This window comes from Lutra lutra, chromosome 12 (genome assembly GCF_902655055.1).
Source record: "Lutra lutra chromosome 12, mLutLut1.2, whole genome shotgun sequence".
Classification (NCBI taxonomy): Eukaryota; Metazoa; Chordata; class Mammalia; order Carnivora; family Mustelidae; genus Lutra; species Lutra lutra.
The window spans coordinates 66,259,847-66,273,274 of record NC_062289.1 but is presented as its reverse complement, the minus strand read 5'-3'; the positions used below and the strand labels follow the sequence as shown (position 1 = coordinate 66,273,274).

Below are 13,428 nucleotides of genomic sequence, written 5' to 3'. Positions count from 1 at the left end.
TTGGACATGGGTTCCTTACTGGAATGCGGCCCTGAGGATAAGCAGGGAGATTTGGGAGGGCACAGATGGGGTCAGGAGTTTCTGGTGGAGGGAATAGCATGAGCAAAGGTCTGGGGGCTGGAAGGAGACACAGGGATGTGTTTTTGAGGCTTGATCCTGGGCTGTGCCCTGTGAAGGTGAGGGTCAGGATGTGCCCAGAGGCAGGCCAGTGGTAGGCCCCTGACTCTGTTAACCTCCACCCCCACCCCCAACCAGGGCCTGCAGAGCCATGAAGATGAAGTATGTGTATCTGGTCCTGGTGGCCGTGGTCCTCGTGCTCTTCCTCATCATTGGCCTGTGCGTTTGGCTTCCCTCAGCCTCCAAGACACACAACCATGTCTACCCCAGGGCGGCCGTGGCTGCAGATGCCAAGCGTTGCTCGGAGATCGGGAGGTGAGCAGGCAGGGCATGGGAACCCAGGAGGACTACTGCAAGTGGATCTGGCTCAGACCCTCAGCCCCCTGAGACGCAGTTTCCCCACCTGTCCCTGAGCTACCTGGACAAGGGGTGCCTGATTCACATGGAGCTGTGTGTCCTTTCCTTGGAACTTCTCAGCAGCCACTGGTCAGGGCAGAAGGGAACACTGACTCCAAGAGCAGGGTGTGGGTTTCCCAGGGCCCAGCTGAGCCCCTTTTCCTCAGACCTAAGAATCTCCATCTCTTTGGATCAATTGTTTTTTATGCTATTTTCTACCCCTGTCTCACATTATCTACAAAGATCAGTTCCCACTTAGAGACTTAAACAGGAAAAAAAAAAAATGTTACCAATAAAAGTAACAATTTTCCCATTTTCTTTCTATTATAAAATGCATGTTCATCTGTTTGCTTGAAAAGGAAGACCATACAAGCCCATTGGCTTAAGAGTTCTACGCAAAGCCCCAGAACTGGGGGCTCTTCTTCCCTCCTGTTTTGGGCAGTGGCCTGATAGGGTGGAAGTGGGTGGCAGGTGCCTGCATCGGGGGGTCGGGGAGCCCGCAGGTGCTCACTGCCCACCATGTGCCATGGGTAGGGACGTGCTGAGGGAAGGCGGCTCGGCAGTGGATGCTGCCATCGCGGCCCTCCTGTGCGTGGGGCTCATGAACGTCCACAGCATGGGCATCGGGGGCGGCCTGTTCCTCACCATCTACAACAGCACTACACGTGAGTGCCCCTGAGGAGCCGGGGGGTGAATGGCAGCGGCTGTCTAGCTCAGGCTGGACTTGGGCTGGGGGCAGGCAGGGCTGGGCGGCCCCTGGGCTCATAACCTTGGGTGAGGAGGGTTGGTGTGGGTCTGGATTGCCCGCCTGCTTCTCCTTCCAGGAAAAGTTGAGATCATCAATGCCCGCGAGGTGGCCCCGGGGCTGGCCTTTGACAGCATGTTCAATAGCTCGGAGCAGTCACAGGAAGGTGAGGTGCAAAGTCAGGGTGTAGGTGCAGAGCTGGGCTGAGCTACTGGGGAAGGCATGGGCCTTTGGGGCTAGGGACAGCTCTGGATGGGCGGATGCCCACTGTACCCATCCCTTCCTGGCCCCACAACACCCTCCCGTAATGAACAGTCAAGACCATCATCATGGAGGGAAAAAGAGGTGGAGCTTCAGTTATTTTCAGGTCAGGCCCCTCCAGAGCCACCCAGTGTTAGTAAACAGAATAATTATTTCAACAACAACAACAACAACAACAACAAAAAATTATTTCAACAGCTAGCACATACCGGGGGTCTCTGGGGCCAGCACTTTGCTCAGCCCTTTTCACCAGTGAGCCCCTTGAAACCTCCCTTGTATGCTTGGGAGTCCAGGGAAGTGCTGTGTTGATTCTCATTTTACAGGTCCAGAGAGGTAGTGCAAACCAACTAAGGTCACACAGCTGGATGGTGCTGAGGCCAAAATTGGACCCGGGCTGTTGAAACCCTGTGTTTTTCAAAGGCATCCAAGTCATTCATTTGTTCGTTCATTTGTGGGGTTAGCTCTCGAGAGACAACAGTCTGTCTTTTTAAACAAAGTCTTATGCGGAGGAGAGGCCCCCAGTTTTCCCATGCAGCTGCGGGGAAGCCAGTGGCCACCAGGGGGTGCTGCTCCCAAGGACTCAACCGGGTTGCAGGCTAGGAGGTTGGAGGCAGGAAGTTCTGGCTGTTGGGGTTAACTGATCCCATCTCCAACTGCAGGTTCTGCCCCTCAGCCCTGGGCGGTGGGCGGGGCCCTGCGGGTAGCCCCGCCCCCTTGGAGTCCTCTCCAACCTACAGTCTTTGTTTGAATTCCTATATCCCTTGGGAACCTCTGAATGGGTAGAAAGGAAATTCACTGGAATCTTACAGGCTTAGCACCTTAGGGGCACTTGGAATACATTTATTTAACCAGAACTTGTTGGGCACCTCTAAAAATGTCAGGAGCTGTTCCCCAAGCCAGGGGACAAAGCAAAGGCAACAGGCGAAATCCGAAATCTGTGGCCCAGTCGAACCAGGATAGCAGAGACAGGGAAGAGCCAGATGGCATCGATTCACCAAGTACAGCACGCTCGGGGACGGGCTGACTAAGCAAAGACCCAGAGGCTGGAGTGGAGTGAGGGGAGCTGTACGGGTGTCTGGGGGCAGAGCAAGTGGCCCACGCGGGAACCAGCGAGGCTGCACTGGCTGACTCCAGGGTCAGAATGGCTCAGATGGCGTCAGACCTCGTGGGTCATTGCGAAGACCTTGCTTCTTGTCGGAGAGAGGGAGCAGTGTCTCTTGGGGTGTTTGTGGGGGTGGATCTGGGGTAGGTCGGACATAACCCCTTGGGTTGCTGCAGAAGGGTCAGAGAGCAAGCAGCCTGCCCGTAAGGTGACCTGTCAGGAGGTCACCACGATATTCAGGGAGAGAAGATGGTGTTGGGAGGTGGTTGGTACTCAACATACCTGGAATGGGGAGCCTATGCGTCTGCTGATAGGTTGGGTGTGACACATATGCCAAGTGTCCTGAATGACTGGTGTTCGATCTGCATCCGGAAAGAGGGGGCATCCCTAGCAGGAACAGCAAGGCTGTGGGGAATGGGTTTGGGAGATAGTCAGGAGTTGCGTTTTGAGCGTGTTAAGTTAGAGATGCCTTTTAGGCGTGGGCAGCTGCGTCCTCAGGTCTGGCCATCAGAGGAGCAGGCCAGGCCAGAGAGTAAATGTGGAGTTGTGAACACATAATGGAACTTCAAGTTCAAGTTCAAGCTCTGATCTGGGGGAGTAGATAGCGGAGACTCTAGGAGAGCCTGGCAGGTGGGATGCAGAGGTGACCCAGCAGGAGTGATGGGCCAGGTAAGGTGAAGTTGAGAGGAGACCCAGGTCTGCCAGTTTGGGGGTCAGTGGTGGCTTTGGCGAGCAGGGTGGTATGAGACCTGATTGGCCCAAGGTCAGGGAGGTATTTATTTAAGGTGGCAGGAATTACGGACTGGTTATCAGACCTTCTGAGATGTGCAGACATGCAGATCCTAATACCCTGGCTCTCGTGCCCAGCTTCAGGTTGTTATGAGCCTAGACTGCCTTGTCTGGGGGTAGCTGAGATGGCCCTTGTCATTCAGGGGTGGAAACAAGAGGGTGTCTGGGAGTGGGGGCCGTGGCTGTACCTTTCTGCATCAGTATCCAATTTAGGGTATGGTGGGCCATGGGAGTGGGTGGGGATCAGGGTCTACAGGTGTTTCCAGTGGAACTGTGGGCTCCTCTAAGGAGCTCTTTGTGGTCAGATGGGGAAACTAAGGCCCAGAGACTGTAAAGGGTAGGGGTTTGGGCTCAGGTCCTGGTTCTGAGACAGTAGAAGGGAGAAAGGTAGAGGTCTTGCCTTGGAACAGGCTCAATGTCAGGGTGGCCCCAGGCTTGCACGGGGAACTTCTGTGGGTTCTGGTGGACCCCTTGAGCCTGTGGGCGAGGAAGCTCAGACTGAGAGATGGCAGGGGTCTGGCTTCCCCACAGTCTTGTGTGCAGCTGTGGCCTGGCCCAGGATTTCAAACCTGGTGGCCACCCCCGCAGAGGCAGTCATCTCATCCCTGGACAGCAGAATCCAGCAGAAGGAACCACCTCTCCCTGACCTGTGGCCTCCTTCGCATGTCCCTAACCATTTACACTCTTGCCTGCTGAGTCCGGATAGGACAATGCCATTTCTTTCCGAAACCTCACTGATCCCATCTGGGGACTGTGCCTAGGTTGTGGCCTGAGAGAGCATCCCTCCCGGTGTCCCCAGACTAGAGCCACTAACTGTGTGTGTGTGTGTCCCTGTCCCTGTGCAGGGGGGCTGTCGGTGGCGGTTCCCGGTGAGATCCGAGGCTATGAACTGGCCCACCAGCGGCACGGGCGGCTGCCCTGGGCTCGCCTCTTCTGGCCCAGCATCCAGCTGGCCCGCCAGGGCTTCCCTGTGGGGAAGGGCTTGGCGGCAGCCCTGGAGAAAAGTCGGGCAGTCATCGAGCAGCGGCCTGCCCTGTGGTATGTCTGTGGGGGGGTTGGCCTGCCCTGGGCCACAGGCTGGGCAGACATGGCCCAATATTCCCTGCAAGCTGTGAATGACTGGCCGGGTGCTTTCAGGAACCTGTGCTGATGGAGGGCTGAGGTCTAGGATACAGGAACTTTTCCCAGTGTGCATGGGATGGCATTCTGAGCCTGGTGCCTTCCCAGGCTTGTGTGTCCTGAGTGGCAGGGGCTCTAGGAGGCATGCGCTGGACACCAGAGGATGAGGGTCACACACCCGTGGAAGGGTGCTCGCTGTCTTTTTTTTTTTTTTTTTTTTAAAGACTTTATTTATTTATTTGACAGAGAGATCACAAGAAGGCAGAGAGGCAGGCAGAGAGAGGGGGAAGCAGGTTCCCTGCTGAGCAGAGAGCCTGATGTGGGGCTTGATCCCAGGACCCTGAGATCATGACCTGAAGGCAGAGGCAGAGGCAGAGGCTTAATCCACTGAGCCACCCAGGTGCCCTGCTCGCTGTCCTTTGATCTTCTGTGTGATTGGGTGGGAAGTAACCGGCTTAATCCAGCCGGCCTGCCAGCCTCACAGGAGCCTCTCTGCCCCAGTGAGGTGTTCTGCCGCAATGGGAAGGTGCTGCTGGAAGGGGACAAATTGACCTTGCCACGGTTGGCAGACACGTACGAGACGCTGGCCTTGGAGGGAGCCCAAGCCTTCTACAACGGGAGCCTCACAGCCCAGATTATCAAGGACATTCAGGATGCTGGTGAGTGGGCAACCTCAGTGGCCCCAGGGAAGGAACCCTGAGCCAGAGCTCAGAGGTCTTAGGTCCTCTGGTCCTGCCTTGGCCCAGACCCTAGGCCCTCAGCAGCAGCTGGTGGAGGGGTGGGTGTCAAGGAGACGTCTGCACTCAGTGACAGGTCACAAGAATCTACAGATCTTGGTTAAGTCATGACTGAGAGACCAGTGCAGTTCAGGAGAGAAAGTTCTCAGTGGATAAATGCAGGCCTAGGTAGGAGCTCAGACTGAGGGAGCCTTGACATGCAGGTCTGGGAGGACTTCCTAGAGGAGGTAGTACATGAACTCCAGATGAGGTTGGAAGAGCATTCCCGGCCAGAGGGTGAGCTTTAATTATCCCTGAGGGTCACAGCAGATGGGGGTGGGCTTGGCGAGAGAGGCCTTGGAGGGGCTGCAAGCAAGGAGAGCTTCTGATGAATTTCAGCCAGGCAGCCTGCCGCTGCCTCTCCCTCCCCACTGTGGATTTCTTCATACTGTTCTTTTTATCAGAGACACAGAAGAGTGTGATTAGCATGCTGACCTTTAGCCTTGGGGCAGGAAATTAGCCTGTAAATAACCTAGTCTGTCTGGAGCCCATTTCCTGTAGAATTAAGAGCCTCCTTTCACCCACCCATTAGTCTCTGGAGGAGAGGACTGGGCAAGGGGGAGATAGGAGCAGATATTTTCCACTTAGGGAAGAGGACTCTTGGCGCCAGGGGAAGAAAAGGTGGACCTGGAGGCCAGTGGGGCAAATAGGTGGAGGGTAGCTGGCCTGAGCCTGGCGATGGGGAGGAGGCATCTTTGGGGAGCACAGAGAGACTGGGGGGTTGGGCCGTGGGGAAGGGGAGGGGAAGGGACCCTCTGGGCGGGTGAGGGCTTTCAGTTTGGTGATCTTGTCCTCCCCTCGGATTTGGGGCCCCATCCCCATGTCCCTCCACTGAGCTGCTCTTGGCAGGGGGCATCATGACCGCCAAGGACCTCAATGACTACCGTGCCAGGCTGATCGAGAACCCCCTGAACATCAGCCTTGGGGACGCCCATCTCTACATGCCCAGCGCCCCGCTCAGTGGCCCGGTGCTGGCTCTTATCCTCAACATCCTTAAGGGTGAGCTGTCCCACCACGACCCTGTAGGAGGCGGTGCAGAGCCACCAGGGCTGTGTGTGTTGCGGGGGCGGTGGTCAGGGGCTAAGGGAGGAAGTGGAGTGGTTGGGAAGTAAAAACGGTGTGGAGCAGCATCCCGGGCTGGGAACAGCCCCTGCAAGGGCTTAGGGGTGACAGGGTCTGTCTGCCTTGCCCAGTTACCCAGTGCTGGAAGTTCACAGCTAGTGGGTGCGGGGGGCTGGTCCAGAGGACGTGTCTGACAAATCTAAGTGGTCTTCTGGGACCGGGTAAGACTGGGTTGCCCTTCTAGCTGGACATTTGAGGCCCAGGTCCAGAGGTCCCTTGCCTCATTCCATCCTTCCATTCCTCCAAAGTGTCCACTGGTCGTTATTCAACGTTCCTCTTCTCAAGCTGGGCCAAGCAAAGAGATTCAGGGAGGTGTGAGCCTACCCTGGAACACCCAGCTGTCTTGGCCTAGCTGGGGTGTCCCAAGGGCCCTGGGACTGCCGGTGTGTCCCATCTCTGCTCCATCAGGGTACAACTTCTCCCGGGCGAGTGTGGAAACACCCGAGCAGAAGGGTCTGACTTACCACCGCATTGTGGAGGCCTTCCGGTTCGCCTATGCCAAGAGGACCCTGCTTGGGGACCCCAAGTTTGTCAATGTGATGGCGGTAAGAGGCAGGGGCGGTAAGAGGTCCACGATGGGTGGGGAGGGCCTCTCATGGAGGTGCCACGATTGTTCCCTGGGGCCACCCCAACCTCACACATGCTGAATTAATCCATTCCTACCACCGACTTTGGTGGTGGGCCTACCATGTGCTGGGATAGACTGGTGACCCCGAGTTCAGCCCTCAGCCACAGGGAGCTTGCCAAGTCGGCAATGAGTAATTAGTGGCCCCTATCCCTGGCCACGCTCGCACCTTGGGGGCTGTACCCTTGGTCTGGAAGCTTTTGGAGTATTCACTGCTGAGCTGAGGAATACGTAAGGGCATCATAACCCTCGAGGGTCATGAGGAGGATGGGGGAGGGGTGGGGGTGGGGTCTGGGTGGCAGAGGCCTCAGCCACCAGCTTGTTGGTCACACCCAGCAGCTAACCCTTCCCTGATCCCCACCCAGGCCCTGCACAGCCCGACCCACTTACAGACAAATACCCCAGTTCCAGGCTGAGCCTTCACTGAGCCTCCTGTCATGGCGCCCCTTTACCTACTTGGATCCCCCATTCTGGGGTAGACCTGCAGACCCCCTCACACTGACCTGTGCCTCTCAGCTGCCCCTCTGCTCTTCTGGATCTCTCTTCTTTCCTGAGGACCGTTTTTGTGCTACTCCCCATGGCCTTCAGGGACCTGGCGACTCATCCCCCTGAGGCCACTGCATTGCCTCCCTCTCTCTCTGCAGCCCCCGCCCCTGCCATCCTGGCTGAGGCTGGCCCCTCTGCTCCTCCACCTGCCAACTCAGCCTCTCCTGCAGCCCTGTGCTCCCTCCAGCATTCCCATCCTGCCCTTTCTGACAGCTCATTCTGGAAAGAGGCATCTGCTTGTCGCTGCTGCCTCCCCTTCCTCTGCTTCCACTCAGGGCACACTGGGCCTCTCCATCCCTTTCTCAGGCCCTCTCCCATCAGGCTCTGCCCTCCTCGCTCCACATCCCCCCTGCCAGGACCCCTCACTCCACCCCACCCCCAGAGTCCAGCCTCAGTTTCCCCTTTGGGCCCCCCTCAGCAGCATCTCACACAGTTCAGTTCACCACCTCCTTTCCTCACCTTTTCATTTTGCAAAGTTGTGGACATTTTGCCCCATCCCCTTCCTCTCTCCATGCCTCCATCCACCCCTTTTTATTGACATGTGTGTGCTTTTTTGGGTATCAGATGGTCAGTCCCCGATATCACACTTTGGGTTGTAGCTCCCGAGACTGAGAGATCTCCATGCCACCTTCGAGAGGACCTGGCCCATTAGACACCTGTGTTCCCGAGGGTCCCAGGGTTGTTTAGGTCCAGAGCCCATCAGACTCATCCCTCACAGTCTCTGTTCTGTCCCTCCAGTGTCTGAACCTACAACAGATGTCTGGGGTGTTTTGCTGCTTTTTAAAGCCCAGGGCAGCTGTCTTGCAGAACCATCCCACATCCTGGATTTGACTTTCTGTTTTCTTAGGAGTAGATTCAGGCTGAAAATTTTCCCTGTGGGGTGTTGCTGGAAAATTCTGGAGGCATTTTCTTTGCTCATTCCCCAGGGGCTTTCCTTGCTGGCTCCTATCTCCTCTCCTCTTTGTCCTTACCACCATGGGGACCCTGTTCATGCGCACAGGTTGAAGCAGCGACTGGAGGCTGATGGCTCCCTGTTTATCCTCGGCCTGATCTTGCCCATGAACTCCACACACATAGATCCATACCCATCTGCAACAGGAAAAGGCATGTCTCCAAAATCAAGCTCCTGACTGTCCACCTTCACTGCCTCTTCCATGGTGTCTACCTCCTACCTTCACTGTCCCTTCTGCAGTATCTACCTCCACAGTTAAATGGCCTCTCTGCACTGAAGGATTTGGGACCATTGGTTCTCTCCCATCCGCACCAGCCCCCATCTCTCACTTAGTTGATGCCATAGCCTCCCAGTTGGGTTCTACACTACACCCCCACACAGCTGCCAGAGTGATCCTGTGAACTGCTGGTGTGCTCCTTCCTCTGTCCCAGGCCCGGGTGGCTCAAAGCAAAAGCCAGACTCCTTATAGGGCCTCTGAAGACTTATTGGGATAACCCCCTGCTAATGTCTCCTACCACCTCTCTTTGACCCTATTCACCCTTTGCCTGTCACTCACAGGCCTGCCTCAGGGCCTTTGCATTTACCACCAGGCCTCATTCAGGCCTCTTTTCAGACATCACCTCCTCTGAGAAGCCCTCCCTGACAATTCCGCTCCCATCTGGTCCTTCTCTATCCCCTTTACCCGGCTTGTTCTCTCCAGCATGTCCCTGTCTCCCTTTATCGTCCCTGCCAGAAGGGCAGGGACCCGTGTGTGTGTTCCCTGTTGATCCAAGCATGCAGTACAAGCTCCATGAATGAATGAAAGGTTGAATGCGGCCAGAGTGGGGGCTTGTGGGGTGGGCAGACCAATGCTAAGAGTTGCTGGACTGCAGCGGAGGCAGAGCCTGGAAAGGTGATCAGATGGGCTACATGAGGTTGGGGGTGCAGGAGGGTTGTGGTCAGGGCCATGTTGGGGGCTTCCCAAGAGCTGCTCGCACAAGCCTGTGCCCCCTCCCCATCCTCCTCCCCACCTCCTCAGGCCAGCTCTGGGGTCTCGGCAGGTGGTCCGCAACATGAGCTCCGAGTTCTTTGCCGCTCAGCTCCGGGCCCGGATCTCTGACAGCACCACTCACCCGACCTCCTACTATGAGCCTGAGTTCTACACGCCCGATGACGGTGGCACGGCCCACCTGTCCGTGGTTGCAGAGGATGGCAGTGCTGTGTCCGCCACCAGCACCATCAACCTCTAGTAGGGCTGCTTGGTGGCCCTGGGTGGGCCAGGGGTTGCTTGTGTCTCCCAGGAGGGAGCTACATCAACCCCTTTCATGGTGGGGAAACTGAGGCCCCACCTTGGTAGAGTGCCTGCCCTCAGCCTCCCTGGGCGGGTGGAGCTTTGGTGGGTGGGTGGGGGCTGGGTGGGGTAGGGGCTGGATCTGGCACAGTTGTCTGATCCGGCTGGTCTGCAGCTTTGGTTCCAAGGTACGCTCACAGGTCAGCGGGATCATATTCAATGATGAGATGGATGACTTCAGCTCCCCCAACATCACCAACCAGTTTGGGGTGCCCCCCTCCCCAGCCAACTTCATCAAACCAGGTATGGGGCGGGGAGGTACTTGGGTCAAGAGAGGGCTGGTGCCCTGGGCAGGCAGCTGACCAGCATCTCTGTCCCTGCCTGCCCATCTGGTGACCACAGGGAAGCAGCCCCTCTCGTCCATGTGTCCGGCGATCCTCGTGGGCCAGGATGGCCAGGTCCGCATGGTGGTGGGTGCCTCTGGGGGCACGCATATCACTACAGCCACTGCACTGGTACGTGTCATCTATCTGTTCCTTCTAGCCCCTGCCCCTGGGCCATGCTGACCCCATCCCTTTGCCCTCCAGGCCATCATCCATAACCTGTGGTTTGGCTATGATGTAAAACGGGCAGTAGAGGAGCCCCGACTTCACAACCAGCTTCTGCCCAACACCACGACACTGGAGAGAGGCATTGACCAGGTGGGACAGGGCCAAGGAAACTGAGTCACGAGGGGGGGTCACGGGGGTCCTAGGATGGAGGCCCAGATCTCCTGAGTCATCAAAGAGTAGACTACCAGCCTCTGCCTGGGGCAGATGAACTTCACCTCCACTGCCTGGACCATCTTGAACCCCTGTGCAACCTGGGTCAGGCCACCTGCTCCAAGGAGACCCACTAGGCCCAGCTGCCCCCAACTTGTTCTTCCTGGCCCCTGGGCTGGAAACGGCACCGTCTGTGTGGTTCGGTGTGGGTCTGTGTGGTTCAGATGGCTTCGCAGGCCCTGCTGAGAACCCTCTATCCCCTCCCACCCCCAGGCGGTGACCTCAGCCCTGAAGACTCGGCACCACAACACTGAGGACACTTCCAGCTTCATCGGTGTGGTGCAAGCCATTGTCCACACGGCCGGTGGCTGGGCAGCTGCCTCAGACCCCAGGAAAGGCGGGGAGCCTGCTGGCTACTGAGTGCTTGGGGTGGGCAAGGCTTCCTGGCAACCTAGGGATGAGATGCCCGCTGGGGCCAGAGTGGAACTTGGAGGGATTTGCTTCCCCTGTGAGTGACAAAGCAGTGCAATAAATGGGGGTTGCAGCGTGAGGCTCTGGGCAGCCTTGCTGGCCCAGCTCCCATATCGCTGGGCCTCAGCATCCTATGTGTGAATTGGAGCTGTACGGTGAGGAAGGGTGGAGAGGCGGGATTCAGAGGTCATAACCTCTCAGGTGCTGGAACTAGGCTGAGAACGTACACGAGAGCCCGGCCGCTGGGTGATTGGAGACAGGACCCACTCAGACCAATCACTGTCCTTCCTTACCCTGAGCCCCAGGAGCAGGGGGCCAGGTCATCCATTTTCTGGCCTGGGCCGTGGCACTTCCTAGTATCAACCACCAGGGGGGGCTGCAGCTCAGGAATTTACTTGGCCAGTGGGCCGCCAAGAGATGCTTGTAATCCTGCTACCTCTTCTGCCTGGCCGGTGCCCCTGGTTCACACCGTGGAGGATACATGGAGGTGAACCCGAGGTCTGAAGAGTGGGATTGGGCAAGAGGCTGGAGCAAAACGTCTCGGTCAGAGCCAGGCCCGGGGGGTTTTCCAAGCACAAACCCAGAATGAAAACCAAGCTGTGATCAGCTCCAGAAAGAGGCCCGGTTCTCAGGGATCAGTGAGCCAGGAAAGGTCCCCAGATCCCAAGGGTGGGATCTGGAGAGTGCAGCCCAGAAAGAGGGGCCTGGAGGGGATCAGTGAGACACAGCGGCCTGCCTCCTCCCCCAGGCGCCAGCTCCTCCCGCCTTCCCTCAGAGGCTATTAACTGAGGAGCTGTGGTGGGGGGGCAAGAGAGGGTGGGTCACAGCCTGATGGCCACCCATGCCCCTGACCAGGGAGCCTAAGCAGGGACCCCTGAAGGCAGGGGCACAGGGGCCACCCCAAGTCTGGGCTCTCCCTCAGGAGGCCAGAAAACTTGGTGTTTCTAAAGTGCCCATGAGGAAACGGAGTTTTGTGTCTGCAGAGTCTGGGCCCTGAGCCCGGGAGGGTGATACATCTGGGGTCCCCTGGGGACGGGATGGAGGCTTGGCTGGTGGGAAGTGCAAGTCTCCTCAGCTTTCATTTTGGCGCTAGAGGAAAGGCCATGGCCCCATTTGCAGGAGAGAAGACTGAGGCCTGAGGGGCTAGTCTCACTCCCGGTGGAGGTTAACTCCTTGGGTTCCTGCATATGGGCTGAGCACACACAGTTCCCCAGGCCCTGTGGAGCTCAGCTGAGGGCTCCACCAGGTGCAGGGGGACTTGGTTTCCTCTCTTTCCTTCCCATTGTCTCCTGCACAAGGATATTCAGGGCCTTTCCCAGCTCAGCCTGTCCAGCCATACCTCTAGCCAGGCCTAGCATGACGCTCTTTCCTCTCCTGGGACTTTGCTCTTTCAGTCCCTGCCTCCTGGCCTCAGCCTGATCAGCATGGCTGTGGAGATGGGGGAATGTTCCATTCTTAGCGCGCCAGACCCCTCTGTCTGCTGCCCCTGCCTTCCCAGAGGGTGGGCAGGCCCTGGGCCAGCAATGCACGTTGTTTCTGGGTTAAGCCATGTCACTGTGGTATGGGGGACAGTGGGGACAGAAGAAGGTGCCCACAGCCCTCCCCACCCCCCCGGGCAGCTGTGGGAACAGGCCTGTTGGAGAGACTGCCTGGCTGACCAGTGGCTCGGGTGGGGGCCTGACAGGCTGTGTGGCTGTGTGGGCGGTTTGTCTGTTGTACTAGGAGGTGTCGAGAGGCCTGGGGTGGGCGATGCTCAGCTGGGGAGGAAGCCAGAGAATATAGAGAGGCAGTGGGGGCTGTGTGGGTGGGAGTCCAGCCTGGACCCTGCACCCTGTGCTCCCACTGAGCCTGGTCAAGAAGGGCATCAATGGGTCCCCCTCCCCCAATTGCCTCCCCATTGGGTACCCCGAGGCCTAGGCAGGGGAGCATCCAGACCTGTGTTCTCAGGAGAGGAGGCCCAGCCTGCACAGATGGACACAGGGAAGCGGACACACAGCCAGGGAAGTGCAGAGACCCAGACAGGAGGGCAGCCTCACTCTCAGGAGGCCTATGGTGGCATTCTGACCGCATGCAGGCCCCAGGGGTGGGTGGCCTGGTGGGCAGTGGGCACCGAGGGCCAGATGTAGGCCCTGTTTACTTTCCTCACACAGTTCCTGGTCACACCAGTTTCCTGGCTAGGCCACGGCTGAGCTGGGACTTGAACCCGGATCCTGAGCGACATTGCCTTGGGTCCCCCAATCCCTCTGTCTCTGGCCCTCTTCAGCCCCACGTCTGGGCCCCAGACATCCTCAGTGTCCTCTGGCTCTGGGGATGCTGAGGAAATCTTGCTGAGCGCAACCACACCAAGGAGGTGGGAGGTAGGGTGACCATGCAGCC

At 57.8% G+C, this 13,428-nt stretch overlaps 1 protein-coding gene across 1 annotated transcript; it reads left to right on the top strand.

Annotated features, from left to right (window-relative positions):
* Positions 1–255: 255 nt before the first annotated feature.
* On the top strand, positions 256–11,186 carry GGT1 (gamma-glutamyltransferase 1). Its single transcript, XM_047698510.1, has 12 exons — positions 256–432; positions 1,048–1,178; positions 1,338–1,424; positions 4,256–4,448; positions 5,031–5,188; positions 6,155–6,304; positions 6,836–6,972; positions 9,591–9,778; positions 9,996–10,123; positions 10,223–10,335; positions 10,408–10,521; positions 10,855–11,186. Exons 1-12 carry the CDS (start codon positions 269–271, stop codon positions 10,999–11,001), a joined length of 1,710 nt encoding a protein of 569 aa, XP_047554466.1. The 5' UTR covers positions 256–268; the 3' UTR covers positions 11,002–11,186.
* Positions 11,187–13,428: the final 2,242 nt, after the last annotated feature.